General features: G+C 37.7%; 1 protein-coding gene across 2 annotated transcripts; it reads right to left on the bottom strand.

The window, feature by feature from the left end:
* Window positions 1-1,064: 1,064 nt before the first annotated feature.
* Window positions 1,065-23,882, bottom strand: INDH (INDH1(iron-sulfur protein required for NADH dehydrogenase)). Of its 2 annotated transcripts, XM_089136082.1 has the most exons (8): window positions 23,643-23,881; window positions 23,347-23,482; window positions 21,698-21,820; window positions 20,895-20,992; window positions 10,904-11,030; window positions 9,357-9,442; window positions 4,282-4,407; window positions 1,070-1,738 (listed from the first exon to the last, which is right to left on the bottom strand). In XM_089136082.1, exons 1-8 carry the CDS (start codon window positions 23,706-23,708, stop codon window positions 1,568-1,570), a joined length of 933 nt encoding a protein of 310 aa, XP_088992208.1. In that variant the 5' UTR covers window positions 23,709-23,881; the 3' UTR covers window positions 1,070-1,567. The 2 variants fall into 2 exon arrangements, with proteins under 2 accessions (XP_088992209.1, XP_088992208.1); XM_089136083.1 differs by lacking the exon at window positions 21,698-21,820 and having other exon boundaries at window positions 1,065-1,738; window positions 23,643-23,882.
* Window positions 23,883-24,106: the final 224 nt, after the last annotated feature.

The following is a 24,106-nucleotide window of genomic DNA, read 5'->3' as shown; positions in this document are numbered from 1 at the left end:
TTAACATGATTTGATTCACTTAAAGGGAATTTTTTTTTCCCACTTAATTTGATTATATGTGCATCCGATATTTTGAACAGCTAAAATTTAATAAAATTCACGTGGTATGCATCCAATGGTGGACACCACAAGCACCATCATGTCTACCCAAAGAAGATCCTAGTGAGTCCCTAAGAAATCCTCTGGCTGAAAATACATCTCCACAAAATCCTCAAGCAAGCCAGTTAAGAAATTAGCTTTTGCATTCAACTCACGCACACTATTGAAACCCCCATCTGTGGGTAGTAGTCGGTTCTTACTTCTTATATGGTATACAAAGTAAAACCTATCTTAGATAATAAAGCTCTGAAAGTTTACTTTGACCTTTAGCAACTACTGAGAGGTGTTGCGTTCAGGGGTTACGTTAGTCGCTAGTGTTGACTACTAGCAGCGATTGGTGGCGATAGAGTCCGGAAGCCAGAAGCGGAGGAGGAAGACCTGTGAACAGTGGATTTCAAGAGAGTGCTCCTGGTGTGAATAATGAATCGCAAGAACAGGTTAAGGAGAGACTTTGGGAGGGAACTTGAAACTAGAGGCACTATAATAATTTGAGTGGGATTGCATTTAGGTTTGATCATATTTCAGTTTAACAATAAGGGTTAGAAAGTCAACATTGGGTTTCTTGTAATATCTGAAGTTCATACCTTTAGGCCAACTGAAATAAAATCCATTTAAATGGGCAAACAAGATTTTGGGCCGAATTTAAGTGGGCCAAATGGAAAAAACCCTAAATTTTAAGCATCCATAATTTTTGTTGTTTTGATAATTTTATTAAACAATTTGATCAGCCAATATGCATAAATGTTTCCAAGCCTTATCCACACTAAACAGATTTTATTTGGATCTAGTGCTTTTTCTAGATTCATCCTCCTTAAAACTTTTTTTCCTTGAGAAACTTTAATTTCACACATATATATGACATTGGTTTCTTGATAAATAATTCAACCTTTTGGGACACCAAAAAATAATTTAGCTCTAAATACCAAGGAAAGGAGAAGAAAAATGAGTTGTACTAAACTAATCTTGTTTTGATCATATGAATTTGGTTGGGCAGGCTACAAGTTTAAAGAAGAAGCAGCCTTTTCCCACAGCAGAGCTTGTATGGCTCACAGCCTTGTGTGTATTTGAGAAGGTTATCAATGGCTTGTGTGGCATGGATATGCCTTCCTTAGCCTGTGTGGACCAAATGCCCAATCATGTGGACCATGATTGAGTTCTGAAGAAAATCCTTACCTGGTTGTTCAATCAGAGAGACTATGATTGAGACACTGCAAGATTTCATTCCTGCTGGTGAAACATTGATAATGTATAAATCCTTGAAGACATACATCTACTAGTCAGAAAAGGATACTACCAGTAGCAAATCAATGCTTGAAATGAATACCACCATAAGAAATACATTAACAGAAACGCCTGAGGTAGAAAGATGGAATTACTGAAGTATTTACAACTGAGAAAATTTTGCAAGTCCATTTGGTAAGTCAGTTACCCTGGAGATGGTCTGAACTCTCAATTTCTTCCCAGGTTGTTATAAGATAATTTCTGGACGATCATCCCGTTCCTTTGCTAACTCTTCCAGTCTGTGAACAACTTTGTGAGCTACATCATTAAATGCTTTGGCAACTGCAGAATCTGGTGACTGTATTACTATAGGACTCCCTTCATCTGAGCTTCTTCTAATCTCCACTTCAATAGGTATCTAAAACAGGGGAAAATAATAAATTTAATGATCTAAAAACATGAAGTAAGGTAAACAGCCACCAAATAATGTTTTTTATTTTTTATTTTTGGATGAATAAATAATTATATTAAAGAAACAAGGAAACAAGAAACAAGGCCTTCAAGAAGGAGACCGAAACGAAGAACTAAGACCCCAGGAGACAACAATAAAGATGTTCCTTGGGGTATCATCAACCGGGGGATGGGGAATAGCTAAAAATCTGGAAGAAACATCAAAATAGATGGCATTCCAAATGCTATCAATGGAGCGAGATTTGGAAGTCCATCTTCTAAGGTTACACTCCACCAAAGGTGATGAATGCAAGCGCCGAAAACTAGCTTGCCGATCCAATCATAGATAGAGTTACCTGGGAAAGTTCTCAAAATCCAAGACCAATCACAAGAAAAACCGAAAGACCGTCTCGAACGGGACCAAATGGAGGCAAGGGCTTTTCTCTAGATAAATCTGGAGAAAGGGCAAGAAAAGAAAATGTGCTCAAGGTCCTTCAGACCATTCCAACAGAGGATGCAATTGGGATTTGTAGGGATGTGGCGGCTAATAAGGAAGGACTTGGTAGGGAGGGCAAGGTTAAGGGGTCTCCGAAGGGTAAGGGAATGATGGGGGGATGAAGCCTTTGAACCAAACTAAGGGGGGCCAGGGGGTTTGGGGTTATGGGCTTTAATGATGTTCCAGGCTGAGACCACCTCATAATGTTGTTCTCATCCAAATGGAGGAATCATTGTTGGTCAATGCAATGCAACTACTGAAATTTCATCCATTTTGCCATTAATCTGGTAACCATGAGCTACTATTCCCCAAAATGGCCTCAGCTTGTCTTCTTTCTCGCAGCTAAGAACCCGACAAAAATTGTAGGGGCTCTTTCAAAGAATCAAGATAAAACATTTAAAGTACATCAATACTCTAAAATCTAAACATCTATCCATTTTCTTCCTTGCAGATATTCATGATAAATAATGTGAAGGTCTTTAAATCATTTTCTGCACTTTATGATTTACTAACTAAGCTTTAGATCTTTTATGGTGGTTAAATGTACTTAGTCGTCCATAGACCTTGACGACAAGTATGCCTATTGACCTGATCCCAACTATCCTCCAGAAAATACTCACAAAGCCTTATCTGCCACTTGAGGTTGGTCCTACCCTGGCATCCTAATCTATTAAAGGCCATATCTACTGTAACTTGAACATACAAGTTCTTCACATTCAGCATTCTGCACGACCTTTTAAATCAATAATTTTCTACATGTACTTCACTGTTGAACCAACTCAATTGCAATTTTAACATTACTAACGAGGCAGGAGTTCCTAGTATTGCTTTGTAAATGGTTAAAATGATGAATCTAGTTTATTATGTAAATATTTTATAATAGTAAGATTAAGATTGAGGTAGAGTGGTTGATTTTCTCTCAAGTAGAGAAAGTTGAGCATATTCTGGATTTTAGATTGACCAAATGGTTCTCATTGTAGAAAGGCTTTGTGAATATTCCAGTAATTTCTCTAAGTTTTTTCATGCCACAAATCAACTTGATGAATCGTTATCCCCATTTTATGAGGTTGACTACACAACTCCTGTTCTGCCATTCAATTCTACTTGAATCTGTGTTGTTGCTGAGCCAAAACTATTGAAAAGTTATAAAAAGTGAATATTCAGGACCTATGATAGGTGGCTGAGTGGTTTTTTTTTTGGGGGTAGTGCCAGCTGCCAATCTGGCACACCAATCCTCTTCCTGTTAACACCACGTGAAAGCAGGAAGTCTAATGGGAATTTGTTATTAATAGGAGGAGTTAAATCCTTTATTATCTTCAATTATATATGCTCATGGGAACAACACCGTTACTCCAGTGCGCCAGAGAAGAAATTTCCTAGCTTCAAATAATTTATTACTCACAGAAAAGCTAAAAGTGATGGATCACATACTCTTAAAGTCAAAAGATCAAAATAAATTGATGTGGGTGCTTGAACTAGCTTATGACAGTGGACAAGCTTTCGTCCAGTCGGATGTCAGTAAATTTCTTCAATTTCTGAAAGTGATGTTTGGAGTTAGTTTTGTATCTGTCCCACAACCATTGTGAGTAAGTGGACTTGAGCTGGGTTACAACATGCTAAATCTGTGACCCTCAGCAAGAAAAGAAGCATACAAGAGCTATACCTACTGAAAAGAGCCAGGTATCAAAATATAATGTAGGGAACACTGTCTAGTTTTTCTTAATTCTTTTCTCTCACTACCAAAGCAAACCATTTTTTTTTTAAATCCCAAAGTGATTTAACTAAAAAAGGGCGATCTCAAACATTGAGAAGCATTTTGATTTTGCAACCTATCAAAAAGTGAATTATGCTAAAGCTTCAATGGTTCTAAACAGATGAATTTCACCCAGAAACAATAATCAGTGCTGATCAATCAACCACAGTAGGTAATTTCTTCAAGTAATTCATTCCCTAGCATGCATCCTCGAAGGCTAATGGTATTTGTAGATCATTAGAGATCAGAAATATTAACATACCTCACCAAGAAATTCCATGTCCATCTCATCAGCAGTTCTACGTGCTCCTCCATTACCAAAAATATCTGTTTTTTCACCACAATGTGGACATTTAAAGCAGCTCATGTTCTCTATCAGTCCCAAAATCTGTATGAATAATCAGAACCATATAAATATTGAGAAAGATAGACTGCATCACTCAATGCTGTAAGATGGCAAAATTTAAAGTGCTACTTAGTGCTGGTTGTCATAAAGCAAATTCCAATCAGCTTACAAGTTTTAGCAGGTCAAGCAGATGCAGGACCAATATCAGGTCCATTTCTTACAAGGAAATGGAAGTTCAATTCCTTGTAGATGTGTGACATGTGTCTCAACATCACATCAAATGGTGAAAATTCATTTACAGGTCACATCAATCAACTCTTTGATGTGACTTATAAATGGATTTCAACCATTTGATGTGATGTTGGGACACATGTCACACATCTACAAGGAAATGGATGGTCCATTTCTGGCAAGGAAATGGACCTGATAAATTTCCGCAGATGCAGCATAAAAAAAGCAAAATAACATGGTAATTGGTAACACCAAAAGACTCTTCAAGGTCAGTTGGATCCATTCAGTGTATGGATTGTGGGGATGGATCAAAGTATCAGACAGATCATATATATGCTTTTTGGTGAGCATGCAGTAATATGGAATTGTACTAGCCATGCTTTTTAGTCAATTCTCAATTGTTCTGTGAAGAAAATTTATATCACCATTGTGTATTGTCATCATATATTCCTCTCAAGGTTTTCAATAACCACACACCACTTTCCAGTTTTAAGATTAAGTTGATGAACACTGTTTTGATTTCACACGAGATTAATGTGCTCCACTTTACATTTCAATACATTTCCAGGAAATTGTCACCTATCAAATCAAAAGAGAAAAATAAAAACTGCAACCAAGACTAGGAACAAACTGTTAACATCGTAAGAGATGCAAGATACATATGTGAAAGTTCAGCACAAACACAACCTCAAATCAGGGAAAAACCAGTACGAGATAAATTGCAGCCAGGATCAACAAAATAAGAAAGAACAAATTGAATAACTGAAATTTCTATTTTTCTTTTCTTTTTCACTCATGAAAGGAGAACAAAAAAGGATAGAAGGAGAACAGGAAATGAAAGGGGGGGACAGGGATGGTTCACTCAGCCTCTCATAATCTCCAAGGTCTCTCACCAGATAGTCACTATCTCTCACAGATTCAACCATAACTTTTCTTCAATCTCTGTCCACCTTATTCTAAGCCACATATGAATGCTTATAATAAAAATATGCTTACACAAGATAACTTCCTTTTGGTTATTGGGAGCAGAAAGAAGAAAATAAATCTAACTAAAAAGAACTAAGGACTGAAATAGAGACTTCTAAATAAAAGACAGGCCTACTTTCTAAAATTGAATTTAAGAAAATAATCAAATTAGAAGACCTAAAAGAATTTCAGAAATCCTCCTCCAAGCCAGCTGTCAAGGTGGGTACAGCACTGTTCCCAGTAAGAAGTGCTTGCTGCCCATGCCCTTTTAATGCCAATCTAAAAATTTCTTCCACTGATGGAAGGTCACAGGCCCTTCCAATTTTTGCTCACTTACACAGTGAGAGGCAGAAGACACAACTCCAGTAACAATGGTTTTAGATTCAACCATGGGTTCAGCCATTAAATTAAGCAATCTGCAATAAAAATTTGGTAATTTCTGTCCAAAAAGTAACAAAACTTCTAAACAAAAATAATAAGACAAGGTAAACGATCAAGAGAGGAGATGGTAGCAGCAACAATTGTTCCAAGAAAGGTTGCCAAATATCCTCAATCAAACCCAGAGCAAGGTGGAAAACCAGAAAATTCTCAGAATCAAGTCCACATACCTTATGGATAGTGCCGAAAAGAGTTCTAATCCTCAATCAACAACCAACAATATGAGATGTAGTTCTTTTCCACTAATCACGAACTAGTCTCTAAAAGAGGTCAAAATAACAGCATAGGGTGCTGTACCCTTTCAACCGAAAGCCGTAGAAGACCTTCAAAATCGATGCAATAGAGAGACACCAACAATTATTTGAAATCTAGAAAGGAAAAGAGAGCCTAGAGCAGGAAATTGAGTAGTCCTAGTGCTTCAGCTATGATACCATGTCAACAAATAAGAAACACATAGAAAGAATGGAGAAGCTATAAGCTCTCACGTTGGATGGTAAGGAGCTCCATGCAGATCAATCACATTAATAGAATAATTAGTAGAGACAAAGTCCAACAAGGAGGAAAAAAAAGGAACAAATTTAAGAGAGGCAAAAGAATCCATGTAGCAGGCCCAAAATGCTTACCAGATTGGTTAATCTGGCCAACTAAGCGTATGAAACTGAATCATAACGCCTAGAACACAATCCATGTAGTGGCCAAATAGCTGTGATTAGACATAGTCATTTGAATCTTATATGCGTGGCTTTGAGTTTTTTCAAAGTAGAGATGTCAATCACCTCATACTAAGAAAACAATTTCAGGCTGCAGACTTTAGCAAAGCAATGAATGCAAGGACAATGGGTTGACTTTTGGACATATAACCTCATGGTGAAAAAGGAGTGAAAAAATATCCATTGGCAAGTTATGTGTAATCATTACTGTAACATGATCATAGGAGGTGTTAGAGAAATGACCCAACTACCCTCATTTGATGATCACAAACATATATAACAAAAGACAATTTACTCTTGTAACTAAGTTGGCTTAAATACAATACAAGAGGATACACTCAAGTAGGAAGCATACATTGCACTGAAGCAGTCCAAGTGGAACATAAAGACCAAGATTAAGGACTTAAGACATGGAGAACCAAGGAATGGACCTACACATGTGCAAGTAAACTCCAAAGACCAGAATGAAGAAGAAGCCAAGTTTGAAGACTATCCATATAGATTTTTTCCGGATGAATAACCATGCATATACATTAGGAAAATGGCACATGTAAAAGCATGCATTTTTCAAGTTTGTAGTTTTATAAACTAATCACATGGGTGAAAGGGTCTATTAGGTCAATCATTAGGGGTATAAAGGAAATTTGAAATATACTTATGGAAAGCCCAAAAAAGTCCATGGACAGTCTGCGGTCAACCGTGAGACAAAATGGCCTAAGTGACCAACAACATTCCAGAAAGCTCAAGGTATGTATTGTGGAAGCTTCCTGGTCGACCGCCAGCCCCATGATTGATGCCACGGTTGATTGTGAATTGACCGTCAAGCCAGCTGGCTTCCAACGGCTAGTTTCAAACCGCTATATTGAGCTGGTCAATAGGTGGGATACACAAATTGACCTTGACTACAAAAATATGACTTTCTCTACCTGTTGAGACCTAATTCAAACCAATATTTTGGCTACAATAGGGGTATTAATGACACCCTAAGGCATGGATTCAAAATCTATCATTGCCCTCACAATTTTGCTTTAGCTCTAGCCACTTGGTCTTTTTAATATCCAAAATCCCTTTGGAGATTCATCCCCTTTCTCAAGAAGACTGAGGTGTTGATCTCAAGGAAGATCTGTTGGAGGTTGGAGACCATTCAAGTGCATACATTCATACATCTGTACAAAGGGCTTGCACCACACCTGGGTACTTATAAGTTTTATTTTTGTAATTCTTATTTGTAATTGGGTGCATTTGCCCAGAATCAAAGATTTTGTGAAGTTGCTCTTGCATATTTGATCAAGAGGTTGTAAAAGGTGGTGGGGAAACCGTACTGAAAGGGACATACTAGTGGAAATCCTCCTAAAGGTTTAGAAGAGAGTGGACGTAGATTTAGTTGAATCAAACCACTACATTTTGGTGTCTTGTCTCTTTGTTTATTTATTTGCTTTAATTTTTAATTATTAATCAATTGCAAGGACAAGGCAGACACTAGTCTCAACCTATTCACTCCCCCCAGGTTGACTTTCAAGAGAAAACCAGTAGAAATGTAAAATCAAAGGCTGGACAGAAGAAAACAATGGAAATAGACCAAGTGAACCAGCAATGGACCAGCCCAGCTCAAGCCAGTCCACTCAGTCTGGCTGGCCTTCTAGAAGGGCCAAAAAGGAGGCCAAATCAACCGTTCACAAGAACAGAGTCACAGCTCCATATTTGATCTTAAGTGGACATTTGTCGGGCCCAAGATCAGATTATATGAATATCTTATTTTAGGGAGATTTCGAATCTTAGTTTGATTTCCATTTTAGTACCCCGTATTTTAGTTATTTATGCATGGGGCAGAACCATAAAACCATAAAACCTAGTACTCTCTAACTCTAGTCAGTTTCTAATTACAACAAGGTTCTATTGTCACTAGTTATTAGGTTAATAGTTTCAATTTTCAGTTTTAGAAAATTTCTATTTATTGTAGAGCTTGTCATTATTCGCTACTCCAAATCATATAGGTAAGGATCTAATTGAGATATCTGAAGAAAATGAAATGGAGTGGAAGGTTGGGAGGGAAGAAAGTTCAGTGGAAACAAATATCTGCTTCTTCTCTAAACTATCCTCCCACAAAATCAGGATCACATCATCAGAGGCTAATGGAAGATGAAGGCCCTAAAAATAGGATCTCCATTTACCAATGAGCTGAGAAAAGTCTTAAAAAAAATGAAAAAGAGAAGACCGACAGGAAGAAGACACAAAGATCCCCCGGGGGGGAGAAGAAGCATAGTGAACTCCAATAGTATTCAAGTATGACTAGTGACTACTGCTGAAGGTTTATTGTTACGTCGTTACATACCATATTAGCAAGAAGCCTCCAAATCCTAGTTCCAAACCCACAGTGAAGCTATGAGCCACTGGAAGTTTTGAAGCCATAAGAGACCCACATTCATTACTTGAAAGTATCAATAGGATAACCATGAAAAAAGCACATGAAATCCAGAAATGCAGATAGAAAAAAAATCTTCCAACCACAAAGTGCAGTTTCAAAGATTTGTGGCTCACAAACTCAAATATAGTGAATTGAAATCTCAATGTGCCAACAACTCTTTTTTTTTTCCTTCTCTCTTTGGGGGGAGGGTGTTAAGAAAGGTATGTAATGGATGTCCATACAGGGACTTGAACTTTACGAAACATATTTGCTCCTCTCCGGGCATCTATCAGTGCAACATCTTGAGGAGTTGAGACAATCAGAGCACCTGGCAGCAAACACCACGGCAAACAAATTGACAACTATTAAAAAGGTATTGCAAGGAGAAGAAATCTTTAGGGAGGGAAAAGCTTCTAACCCGTGATGAATTCACAATTGCAAATATAAATGATATAGTATCTAAGGTGATATGACAGAGATACGTCATACAGCCTAGGATAAGGAAAAAAATATACAGAAGAACAGCTAGAGAATTGTTTAGTTAAATAATTCAACAATTCAGCCTTACACGTAAATAGGGTTGGCTACATGGGTCCTTGCCCTCCAATAAGCCATATTCATGGTCATATTTGATACAAGGCCTAAGTTATGCTGGCCTTTCCTCACCACTTCTATTTAGGTTAATTTAAGTCTGCCCCTGCCTCTTTTGATTCCCTCAGTCTAGATTAAATAATTTCTCCATTCTGTTTTGAGCATCCAAACCTCCACTGAACATGGGAATACATGCAGCCTCACCCCTGATTGGCACAGAGGCTGTTTCCAATGGAAGATCACTGTGGAGTCAGGGGAGGGTCATAATACATGCAGCTTTACCCTGATTGGTGGAAAGGTTGTTTCCAAAGACTTGAACCTACAACAGACCAACTTTACGATTACACCAAGCTCCAGCCTCACAAATATTTGTATATAACCCAAAGCTCAAAAACTCATCTCAAACAGCTGTCTCGACCAGGTCAAGTTTCTGAGATCTCAAGATCTCTGCTAGTTGCCCCCCCCCCCCCCGAAAAAAAATTTTTCCCCCTTGAATGATGTTTCGGTTGCGCAAGTGGCCACAGTTGGCTCCAAAACTTTAAGAGAAGCTTGTTTAGGCTTAACAAATTTATTCAATATTCAAATAGCAAAAACAAGAACCTAATTTGGTATTTTGGTTTTGCAAACCCTGAAATCGCCAATTCAACGCCTTGTTTGACATAATTAGTCTACAGATATATAAATTCACATAATTATCTAAGAAATGTTAAAACTTAAACTTTCTACTACAAGCCATGAGATGAAATGAAGTGTTCATAATGCATATTACATAGACACCCCAACCTAAGAACAACGAATAATACATAAGTCAAAGACACATTACCACCCTAGTCTTCCACGTCTCAACACCCTAGTCTAGCAATACATTATTGACTATTGAGTATGAACTGTCTACGAAGGTTGAGATTCTTGAAATATTCAAGGTTTCACCAAGACTTAGCATAGATTCTCGACATATTTACAGTGTTGATCAAGTTATTCAAATCTGTTCCTTTTTCTCTCTTGCATGTCATCTCTTGTCGAGATGGCTGAAATTGTTAAGTTTTTTTGGGAATCTGGCCGAGTTTCTGAACCACGGTAATACCCTACAGAAATCAAATTTTAATATTTCCACTAGGAAAAAGTTAGAACTAATTCTGATTTGGGGCAATAAATGACAAGAATACAAATTATAGAAGAAAGTAGAATTTTCCAATACCTGACAATTGTAGTCTCTGAGAAATTGATAACTGAGCATCTCCAGTGCCAGGAGGCATATCCACAACAAGAATATCAAGCATTCCCCAATTAACTCCTCTTGTCAATTTTTCAAGAGCACTCATTACCTGCATCGATATAGATCAAATTAAGCTCCTAACAAGAAGGGTATATCCGTGATAAATGAAAATCCTGACGGATGACAAGTTAAATGTTGAACTAATTAAATAGAATCTTTATATTCTGTTAGAATTTCAGCACATGTAATCAGCCTAGGGACTAAAAGGAAATTTAGAAAGTAGAATAAGAATAGAAGAAGAAGAGAAGAAGAAAGAAGAGAGCTTGCATGTGTATATTTTGTCTCTCACTTGGTACTTTATTTATAATGTAAAACCAATCTTAATTTAGAAAAACTTTCCTAAACTGAGTTACAGCAAAAAGGAAAATTACATATTGCATAGAATCTCCCAAATCTACTAAAAAAAAAACTATCCTAGGGAGATTACTTGTCAACCAAGCAATAAGAAAAATAGAAAGTAACCGCCAACGCAGGGTTACTCGATTGGTAAGACCAACACTTCTTAGTGAAGAGGTCGTGGGTTCAACCCTTGCTGACTGCATATGTAATATCCTATCCCCTATATATAAAAAGCGCCCTTGTACCCAAAAAAAAAATCAAAAAAAAAATAATATATATATATATATATATATATATATATATATATATATATAGTCTATAATCTAGAAAGTAACAAAAATACAAATCTAGTCTAAAATAGAAAGTGATATTTTAACACTCCTCCTCAAGATGGAGTATACATATCAAGGGCTCTAGCTTGGAGTAACAACATATCAAGAAACTTCATTACATTTGAGCACATAGTAAAAAATTCAAAGGAAACTCAAGTTTAGACCAGGTGAAAATGGGAAATTTAGGTGGAAACCTAGGAAATTTCGAGGAAACTGACGACTTTTTTCATGCAAGTTTCGATATCAAGTTTCTACAGGTTTTAGGGAGTGTTTTGGGGTGGGATTCTGCATTTAAACTAATTAGAGTATAAAGAACACATTGGCACATGCATTTTGCTAAAAAAATCAATGTAGATATGTCATTCAAAGTACATAACATCAATGTAGAGTTGACCGAGAAGTACACAATAAACTTAGCTATACTTAAGTACATAACATTCAATAGATGACTTCCAACTTCTAAATTCAATTCAAAACATCAAATAAACTCGAAACATCAAAATTCAAATACAATGTAACTAACAATAAAAATAAAAGGGAAATATAACTCACTAACTCAGTGCCAAGAGGAGATCCTTGGTGGATCAATCCCGTGACTTGAATAGTACTGTACCTGTGACATCCTCTCCTCTGAGCAACGGACATAGACATCCCATGACATGTGATGCCTATGGTTGTCGAGGTAATCGACAACTGCAGCTCTATAGGTCCAGTCATCAACATGCGTAAGATATCCAATATGAGGGAATACACAGTACAGATAGGGAAGTCATGATTCAGCCTCAGGGAGTAGGGGTTGGGGTTGCACGCTGAAGATCTGCTCCACAAACATCTGTGCCCCCGAGTTAGCATCCATATAAGTTGCACCCCTATGCACGTATACCATCCTCCCATCAAGCGTTGGATAATACATCCTAGTTTGTTCCACTAGTTTATGTCTCCCATAATCCTAAGGAAACCCCTGACCATAAGATGCATGACCGTAAGCCCCAAAAAAAGATGCAACACTCTCAATACCACTCTCGTACGAGTGGGGATCTGTTGTTGCTGGCATCCAGTATCCGGCCGTGGAGCCTCTTGACTCATCTAGACTCATAGATCCCATGGAGCCTGCCAAGCTATTCACATTTGTCGGATGGTCAGACCCGTATGATGAAGTGTCTCATACCCATGTCTATGTTGCTTCCCTTTCCCCTTCCAGCTGTAGGTGGAAGTACGACCTTGAGATGATGGTGGACCGTGGTCAACATCCTGGGTAGCGCGGCTGAACTGAGTCTCCCCCGTGAACCTCAATGGCCCTCCCTATCCATGACTCTCAACTGGGGTCACTGTTGGCTCTCGTGGTGGTGGTGGTGGTTTCTCTTGTGGATCAGTTGAATCCTGATCACCAGGTCCATCATCATCATCATCATCATTATCACTCCCACTGTCATCCCCACTACCAAGTCCAACATCATCATCATCATCCTGTGCCCGAGTAGCGGGTGGTTGAGTAACATCATCATCATCATCTGACCACACAATATTATCCTCACTAACACTGGATGCACCAGGGTGTGGTACAAAGGGACGGTTAGGTTCAGTGTGCACTCTCCCATCTGTGGCCAAGAATTCATCCACATTAGTTCCCAGCTCTCGTGCAATTTGATTGCTGGGTCGACCTCCCGCCTCATCCAACAATCCCACTCAAATAGGGGGTCCTCCTAATCATCATCATCAATGGAAAAGATGTCAGCCAACTCAATCTTGTCCCCATTACCTTGCTCCTGACCTAACTTAATGTGCTCCTCTCTCAACCTCATAATATAGTGAACATATACAACATCCTCTAGCCGCTTCACCCCCAACGGTTCCGCCTCTTAAAATGTATCAAATTGAATGTGCTCCAGTTACACTTGTAGCCGGTGGCAGAGATGTCCTGGGAGGGCACTTTAACTGCAATATTAATCAAGTACTCCGAGTCTAACATGTATTGCAACCACCACTCAGCTGCAAGAAACATAACCAACCAAATCAATAACGGTAAAAATAAATTGTGTCAAAAACTCAAATTGAATATCTAAGACTTAGATTAAGTGACTAGCCGGGAGTGGTGTTCTCCCGAGCCTTTAACTACAATAAACAATTACAACGTCAGTATAAAAAACAAGTAGTTATCTTAAGTACTAGACTACTAGTCATCTCACAAGTCACAATATTACCTCACTATTAATTAATGTTTGTTTCGCTAGATCCAGTTCTAACCTTTCCACTACTTGCTAGACTGCCCGGATCAAATTTGTCCTCATCCCAAGTTCTCTATTGTAGTGGTACATGGGATTCAAATAATATGCTATCAAACAAGCCAACAAATGAGATGGTAAAACTACACAACAACATAATAAGTATTAACTATTAAGTAATAACTTGAAAATTTTAATAACTTTCAACTCACCAGCCAAATGCAATGGATGTTTCAATTGCCTTTCCCACCTCTCCTGGATGATATCAAGGAATATCTGGTTGCCCTTAGCATATACTTTCCTAACCATCTCCACTACAGCCCATAGATGTGGTAAAGTTGGTTTCCTTTGTTGATCTACCAACTTCAAGACGATCACCACAGGGTCTAGAAGCTTCACAACAACTTTTAGATTTGCCCAGAAGGTATCACTGGATATTGTAACCCATGTTGCTCTCCCTACTGGTGAGTCGACTAAGGCCAACCGAACCACTCTTCAAATGCAAACATCACACATAGTGAGGTTTTCTTCTTCTCAAAACTCTTCAAGGCAATCCAATTTGTAGCAAATCTTGTGACCCCATACCTTGCCAAGTCACCACCACATATCCTTCTCAACATATCCAATGCATATCCATGGTTATATACAAATGTGGTCACATGTTGAGCCCACTGAACAACCTTCTTCACAAATTTGATTTGCCCCATGTCTTTCAGCATCAAATCAATACAATGTGCCGCAACAGGAGTCCTGAAGAGCCTATAGGTGGGATTTTCCATCAACTTCATCCCAACCTTCTTGAAATTGGAGCCATTATCAATCACAATATGCACCACGTGCTTGACTACAACCTCTTTCACCACACTCTTCAACAACCCATACATGTATTTTGCATCCTTTTTGTAACCAGATGCACTCAATAGACTTGAGGAACATTATCCCCCCCATCACAATTTTGAGCATAAAATTGATGATAGAGTGTCTAATGGGACCATTCCAACCATCACACATCACTGTCACCTCATAGTGCCTCCACATCGGCTTAAGACTATCAATGTAGGTCTTTAAGTCTTCCTTATGCCGTGGGAGATATACATTATGTATCTCATATGTGGTTGGCCCAACCACCCCATGTCCAGCACCACTGATCTCATCCAGCATCACCTTAGAATAAGGCCCTTGTGCAGCATTTGCAGGAACACTGTGATATAATGCCCACTTAGAAAAGGCCATCCCCACCTTCTCCTTCACATTACCCCACGTATGCTTTAATTTCTTTTGTTTTGTCTATGGCCTCGCAAACAAGTTAGGATCAATGCGTAATATCTACACATTGGGATCGATGGCAATAGGTCTAGAAGCAGCAGATGTGGCACTGGGTCTAGCTGTAGCAAGTCGTGGTCGTGTGGCCCATGGTAATGGAGCTGACTCTCTGACACCTTAGCTCCTCCTCATATTGGAGCGACCTCTGATTGCCCTTTCAAAATCCAGATCTCTAGATGACCTTGCACCCATGGCCCTCTGTGTCCTCATGATCTCATCGAGTCTATCAAACTCCCTACTCATCCTGAGTACTCTCTCCATCTCTGCCTCTGGGGACAATACATCATCTGGATCCACATTTTGCTCTCCCACCTCCTCTAAGCATGCTGTCTAGAACTCATCCCTCTTTGCTTTCTTTTATGCCCTCTTCTCTTACCCTCCTGTCATATACTTTGTCATTGCCACTTTAACTTCATAAGGGACATTTGGGCATCCAACCACATTGCGGTCCCCTCCCGCTAGATGGATATTCAGTCTAGTGGTCCCACCTAATACAATCTTTTTCAAACAATATTTATGCTCTGACTTCTTCCTGTCATCCGTCAGAGGCCTACCATGCTGCCAAGCTATGTCTAACATCGTGTTTCTGAGTCTCTGACTCAAAAGTTTGTGTATGATACAAACATACATAATAATCATCGTTAAAATACAAACCCAACACTTTAATTTTAGCCTAAAGACACTAAACACACATTACTTGTAAACTAAGGTATTCATACACATTTTGAAATTTTTTTCCTAATTAAAATATTTTTTATAAAAATTATTAAATACAAGAAAAATCAGAAAACATAGTAAAACACTTCAAAAATCATATTCAATCAATTACATATGTAAATCTACTTATTAGAGACAACACATAATAATTTCAACTCAATCCAGTATGCTTTGAGCATGAAGCGAATAAAAAATGTAATTTTTTAGGTATTCTTTAAAATTAGAAAAATAAAAAAAAATAGTAGAACACTACAAAGATCAAATCCAACAACAAACACTTGTTAATCTACCTTCTAGAGACCATGGGAAAAAAATTCAAAACATTCCAACACCATTTGACCATTAAAGAAAGGAAAAATAAAAAAATAGGGGAAATTTAGGTTACCTTGCAACAAAGCATGAAAATAGTGAAATAATCCACCAAGAAGGGCCAAAATCAACAAAGGAGTGCTCAAAAGTGGTCAAAATGATCCAAAACCATGAAAAACAGGTCAAAAAATGAGGGGGAAATTGAGTCGAAACCCACTCTACTTGCCTTCGATTTGCAATTGAAACTCTGCTTTCTCAAAGTTTCGATCAAAGAAGGTGACTTTCTATAAAAGTGAACCATCTGGTTCAGCCGGTTCGATTCACTGTTTGACTCGGTTTCGACCCAATGTCAAAATTTCAACAATTGGTCCAACCGGTTTATATCAAATTTCAACAATTTCAATCGAAACTTGGGACTTTTTTCTGTCCCTTGGTTTTTTCATTTCGACCTTCACAAAATGCAAAATTTCACATGTTTCGACCAAATTTTTTACTATGCTTGAGCATCTGTAGCAATAGTAGATGCCAATAGACACCAAAAGTAATTCACCTAGGAGATAATCAACAATAACTTAAGTAAACAATCTTCATGTCAAACAAACCACCCAACAACAAAAATAATAGATGGTGGTGAAGATGAACCATTCCATAATTATGGCAGCAACAATTACATCAAGAGCATTATCCAAATAATGCTAGTAGTACAGAGAAATCTCTACACATGAAGATAAAATTTGAGCCAAAAATCACACATCATAAGTAGGTAAGGTGCAGCTCCAATGTCCATACAAGCTCTTCCCAAGAAAGCAAGTAGTATGTAAAGTATGGGTAGATAAAAGGCAATATTGGTTACTGTGGACCAAGTAGGTAGGTAGGTAAAAGGCAGTATAGGTTACTGTGGACTAAGTAGGTAAGGTAGTACGCGTTATTACGGACCAAGTAGGTAGATTAAGGTAGTATAGGTTACTACAGACCAAGTAGGTAGGTAAATGTAGTATAGGTTACTACAAACCAAGTAGGCAGGTAAAGGTAATCAAGTAATTAGTTAGGTGCTACTATAGAATACCATCTTAGGAGGACAAAGATCTTCACCAATGATATTCTTCAACAAATCTTGAGTAGATATAGAAAGAGTCTCCAATCTCCCCCCTCACGTGTAGCATTGCACGTGGATGAACAATGATCAAAAGTAGCACTGCAACCAAAATAGTAAGATCCCAAGTAATAATTTCCAATCCTTGCTCCACTTCATGGTATAAATAATCTCCGAGCAGTTAGACCCCAAAAAGCAATTTCCATGCTCCTTCATGGCAGCGAATGATGTAATATGGTAAATACATTGTGAGCATTAACAATAATTAGTCTAATGGCAAGGAGACTAATGGCAAGGATTTATAGTATTGATGGAATTTGATGTTAATATATGTAAAATATAGAAGAGGAGAAGTATAATCAGCCATAGATAGTCAGAAACAATGAGGAAGCATTAGATGCGTTAAATCTGAAATAGTACCAAAGGTGGGTAGGAAAACCTGTTAAAAGAAAAAGCAGCAGGAGGCCGTGGATGAAACATAACTGATATTGAATTTGCAGGCTGAGTTTGCTTTAAAAAAAATAGCTTATTAGAACAGAGCAGCAACAAGTTTATGGTAATCAATTTACCTTTAGAACCTTAGTAACGTAAAAGGTGTAAACAAAAGGTAAAGAGTTTCAAGTATGATTTACAGTCCCAATAAAATCAGTGTAAAACCTCATGCTTTAAATCAAATCATAAAGAAGTTCAGGAATTAGGAGGTATATTTCTAAGAAAACCAAATTGTAGAACTTGCTCAAATTTGAAGTGAATGATGATGGACTGTAGATAAAGCACTGCTGAAGGCTTCTCCAACATCTGGTGGCGCAATCAAAGATTCAAAAGCTATGGTAGTAGTTCCCAAATTAGAAAATAGGATTCTGCAGACCTAACCACCCACATATTGAGACTTAAACTTGGAACAATTGGAGGTCTAGTGGAGGTGACAACTGGCATTTGGTGTAATTCTGATGGGTATAATGGATGATATGTTGATGCAATGGAATTAGAAAGTAGGATCCAAAAATAAAAGGTAGTATTTGTAGAGAAATCCAGCCAATGAAATAAGTCAGGATTGGGATCAAGTCTCCCTTTAGATACATATGCACATCTCTCAGAAAAGCAGCAAGGTCAATTGGTGAAGTGGTAGATAACTTAGTCTTCAAGAAAATTGGAGACTGCTGCCTAGAAAACAATTGTAGGCAAGATATTCAGGTACATGGAACAACAAACATGTTCTTTATGTAACCAGACTTCAAAATCTTCACACCTTCATGAATTGTTTAGAAGAAGGTCTAGTTCAAACTTGAACAACAAAGATCATAGAAACGTATTACTATAGCAGTAGAGAGAAAAAATAGTCCCCAAGCTGGTTAAACCTGCTTTGATACCAACACCTGTAATCAGCCTAGAGATCGAAAGGAAATTTAGAAAGAAGAAGAATAATAGAAAAAGACTGAAGAAGAAGGGAGAGAGCCTGCACGTGTATGTTTTGGTTCTCCCTTGGAACTTTATTTATAATGTAAAATCAATCTTAGTTTAGAAAAATTTTTCTAAACTGAGTTGCAACAAAAGGAAAAGTACATATTGCATAGAATTTCCCAAATCTACTAAAAAGGAAACTATCCTAGCGAGATTACTTGTCAACCAAGCAATAAGAAAAATAGAAAGTAACCAAAAATAGAAACCTAATCCAAAATAGAAAGTGATATTTTAACGTACTCATTAAATAATTATGCAGGACCAATACGATCTTTTATTCACTCTAAATAGCAACACTTCAATCTTCTTATAAATAATCTCATGAAGGATTTGAGTTGAATAGCATGTACTGATGATAGACACAAAAAACACCACATCCTACCAATGTATCAGCCATTGTCAACACATCCAATGTTCACATAATAAGATCATAAATTTTTAATGCTGCTAGGATGAGTTTTATTCAGAGAACAATAAAATCCTGCATATCAGATTTTGGATTCTTCTCGTATTATCACCATTCATCAGAAATTCAAGATAGTTATGACCATTGTAGTTCAGAACCCAAAGCTGAAGGTAGACAATGTTCACATCAGTCACGAAGGTTTCTAACATAGAATGCACTTACACAGAAAGGCTTTTCAGTTGCAGACCCTTCTGGATTGTATCTAGTTTCATCTAATTACACTGTTGTGCTCAACCATCACAGACAAAGTGCACAGTCTATTAGACTCTAAGACAGTCTTGGTACTTTTACAGTTTTACCTCATAGGTAGAAACCCTAGCAAGTTCCGTAGGACCTGCATCCTAACTCATCCCTTGAATGGGGGCTTTTATGTGTCTATCAATTGAAGTTAAGAAATGTAGTAGAAACTACCTGTTGAAATTTGGCATTAGATCTTTGAATCCCCAGCTACACCAAGAGCTAACTCATTCTGCATTATAGGGTATAGACACTACGCATCATTGGACTGAGTTTGATTCAAACTAAAATTTTTGGATCTATTTTTTTCCTTTAAAAATAATAATAATAAAAATAAAACAAGACTCTAGGAATACCACCAGAGCTAGTTGGCATATGAAATGAAAGAAGCTACAGGGTTATGAAACATTTTCCTCCAGAATATAAGTATCATCCTCTTGAGCTTCAGAGTAAAACTGAATCACAAGATGACTTAACAACTAAGCCATATAATAAACATTTATGGTCAGCTAAGATAATCCATTTAGCCATTCCTCTATAAAGCTATAAGAGTTGTTAACTCAAAAGTGCTAACGTCATTTCCTACTATTTCAACATGTCATTTTTGGACTACCTCCCGCCCTTTCATCTCATTCAACTTGCATCATATCACTTCTTACTGGTGCTATTGTTGGTCTTTTTGCAATAGAAAACATAGAAATGGTAATGAAAATTTCAAAAACACCAGTTTGTCCATGCATTTAACATCTACAGAATAGAAAAGTTAATTTCAGATGATATAAACAAATTTGTATGCCCAGGACCCTCAGAGTTGGATTTGTCATGCCAAATTTCGGGTAATTAATCCATGTCAATGATTAACAAACTGTATTGAAAAGAAAACATGATTCTTTAATTTATCATAATGAAAATTTTCCCCTTTTAAGGATTACATGCTTTTCTTGAGGACAAGAGCGGAATGTTGAGAAACTACAATGCAGTTTCTAGCTTAGTTGGGTTAATGCTCTGAAGTTTGTGTCTGTGCTCTGCTCTCCTCCTCCTAATACTCATAATTAATTTTTTTGTTCCTACTGAGATCCAAGTAGCTGACTGTATTTAGTTGGGAAAGGCTGAGTTGTTATTTAAGGAACTGTTCTTTTTCTTTTTTCTTTTGGCCTGCCTGTCTACAAAATTCATTATTTAAGAAAACTACCAATTCAGTATAAAATTTGAAGGGCTATAGGAGAAATATTATCACTTTGAGTAAATTGAAAGGCCTGCTGCCATTGAATAAAATAACTGACAGATACACATTGTCCACAAAACAATATGTGCAAGAACAGTAAGTCAAAAAAGGAAAAAAAAAATGATACAATTACAAAATCAAAATCCTTCATGCTCAACATTCAAAGGATGAAACAAATTAGGCACAAACCATAGGACCTCTCCACACAATTGGTGCATCCTTCTCTACAAGAAATCCGATGGACATACACTTAACTCCATGATTTTCAATGGGAACCATCCTTAAATCTGCTAACAGAGATTCAAAAACAATTAGGAGGTATCAGGAAATGGATACATCTGCAAGCAATGATACCCAAGCAAAATAAGTTAACAGTAGGCAGCTATGATAAACTGATAACAAGAATTCTAAATGAAAAATGCTAAAATTCAATGAAGAAATTGAAAGGTGAGATGGATTGAGGTCCTCTCACATGGATCTTCCCTTATCTGCCACCATCGATCACATGGCAGTTGAAAAAACTGATCAAATTCAACAGCTTTTCCCAAATGTTAGCAGTCCTATGGATGCATATACATTTGACTTCACTAAGATCACAGAAATGGACTAAGAAGTGTGACATCATCACATACATAGTAGATGGAAGCAAGAAAGATTTGTTAATAATAAACAAAGCACACCTACTTGTCACATTTACATTATTGATCATTACAGCCTTTTCAGTATCATCAAGCAAAAACAGACTTAAATTCCATGCAATTGATGAGAAAAAGAGAAACAAAATATGAAAATCCATGTGCCTGATAAGGATTGAAACCTAAGGATGTAGATGAATAGCCAAAAATGGGATTTGATAATGACTGCAGGGACAAAGGTTACATAAAATTTCTGTACACAGTAGATTTAACATTATTTTTGTCTAAGTTGTACAGTGAAATTCCCCCCAGAGATACAACCCAGGAAAAAAAAAAAGGCATGAAAAAGCTTGTCACCTTCACTCAATTCTGGCTTCCCGTGGACCTTCATCATGGTAGGGATAGATGGACCATACACATCAGCATCAATCAAGCCCACTTTAACTTGACACGTATTAGCAAGTGCAACAGCCAAATTAACTGCAGATAATAGAGAAATCATCTCAGAATTAAAGATTAGTACCCCCATAAAGCCTCAATATCACAGCATTCCATCGAATGGACCATTCTTTCTACAGACAAGCATATGCTTATGTAGCCACCCTCACTCACTCACACATATGAGTTACTTCACAGACACCTCCGTTAGATGACTTACCATTTCAAAACTTTGCCTGAAATCCAATGGAGCTAAATCCTAACAACGCATGATAAACATAATTTACAGTTCCCAAACCTGCTACCGAATTACCCAAAATGCAGAACTACAAACTTCCTTTCTGTGTGATATGCTGAAGTTTGCCCAGCAAACTGAAGCCTGGACACGTGTATTTATGAAAGGATCAGCATCCTGTTGAGGGGGTCTATTCATCCAGTCCTGTGGATCCTGCCAGGAAACATTCTACCTATGATAAAGATACCAATCCGATGCCTCTGAGAAGAGCAGCCAGTCCATCAGTTGAGTCACCTGAGGCGGGAACCCTGAGAGTGCACGGAGCCAAAGAAAGTAATCTTAGGGAATGCAAAAGATGACACCTGTGTACTGAGGACCACTTGTAACCTAGCCAAACCCACAGAACCTCACTCACATTAACCCAAATGCAATCAAGAATTCATACACCTATGTGCACACAGCATCCTCAAGTTGATCAGGCTAAGTATCTACCTTATCACTTTGTCATATAGTGGTGTCTACCAGCTTAACCCTATACATAGCAGGTGATCCCACCCCATTTGGGGCTCCCAAGTTTGATAGCTTTATCAAGTTCCTCTCACTCTTGAGAGAAACGAAACCTGCTGCCCAAGGTTCTAACTTTGCCATCGGAAGGCTTCCCCCGGGGCAACATACGGGGCCTTTAATTTGTCTCATTCTTACACAGGTCAGACCAGTCCCTCTAACGAGTGCTCAGCTTCTCCCAGAGATTGAGCCAATCAGACCAAGACAGGCTTAAGATGCATGAGGTCAGAATCTGAAACAACACTGCACTTGAAAGCCTGTAGACTAAACTAAATCCAAATGCTTAGCTCAAATTAAAGCCATGAAACAGGTAGCCAGCAAATTTAAATTGGAACTAGCTCAATTTGCAGAATTAGAAGCCTTTGTGCAATTTGCTTCTGATCTTAATCAAGTTACTCAGAATCAATTCGCAAGAGGTCACATTTATTACGCGAACTGCTCAACCATCCCAATCAGCCCCTCTGACCGTGGAAAAACAGATAGTTACTATGTATGGCAGAACAAATGGATATCTTGATTCATTCGAAACTGGATAAATGAAGACCCTTATAGAAGGAAACAATTCAAATATCGATTTGAATGACAAAAGCATGGTAATCATTCCAATAACTAGCTCAACCTATCAAAGTCAATAGTCAACTATGGAGCTTGTTTTACAAAATGCAAAACCTCCAAATAAATATTTCATATATGAACACAAATATAAGCATCAAAAGCAAAAATGAAATACCCTGAACCAGAAAACGAATTTAGAAGTTTTCCCTTTTACCAGCGGTAGTAGACTTTCCGACGCCGCCCTTTCCAGAAGCAATGGCTATAATATCCTTAACCCCTTCAATCAAAGGACCTTTGGCTGCAACTTTCTTTTCCTTCAACCCAGAAAAACCTCTAACAGCTTCCGCTCTCTGCATACGAGTTACCGTTGTTGAAACGTTAACGCTCCGCATAAATAACGAAAATTTGAAATTCTAGGTGGGGTTAGAGAGACAGCAATAATAGCCGACTCCATTTAGTTGAGACCAGGCTTATTGTTGTTGTCGTAGAGAGACAGCAATAAGAACTTACAGTAAGATTCGCAGCAGAAGATCTCAACAACCGCTTCATGGGAATCAATCTGCTACTCAGACCCATTGCTCTCCGGAAACTTAATTTCGAGCTCTCGAATGCTGATGATCCTAATCATCAAACGGTGATCACCTCTTACGGTCGCACACATGCATTCTTAATACAATTTTTGGGGTCTGTTTTTTGGAAACGATCCTATCCCGAACATTTCCAGGGAAGAAATACATTTTTCCGTTTGGGTTAAATTCAGCATGTTTACAAGCCTGTAGATTTTTAATGGTAAATCAAGGAAAATTACTCCCAAAATAAATAAATAAAGAAAAATTCATTAGTGTGACAATAATAATAATAATAATTAAAAAAGCAATTTGCCCAGGTCCTTCGAAGCAAAGATCTTTCAAAAGGAAAGACACCTCAAAGCTAAGATATTAACCACTTGGGGTCAAGGAGGAATTGAATCTTCT

Source organism: Hakea prostrata, chromosome 1, assembly GCF_041222555.1.
Source record: "Hakea prostrata isolate BN-2017 chromosome 1, UWA_Hpros_2, whole genome shotgun sequence".
Classification (NCBI taxonomy): domain Eukaryota; kingdom Viridiplantae; phylum Streptophyta; class Magnoliopsida; order Proteales; family Proteaceae; genus Hakea; species Hakea prostrata.
Note: the sequence above shows the minus strand (reverse complement) of the source record. Positions and strands in the feature narration are given on the sequence as shown.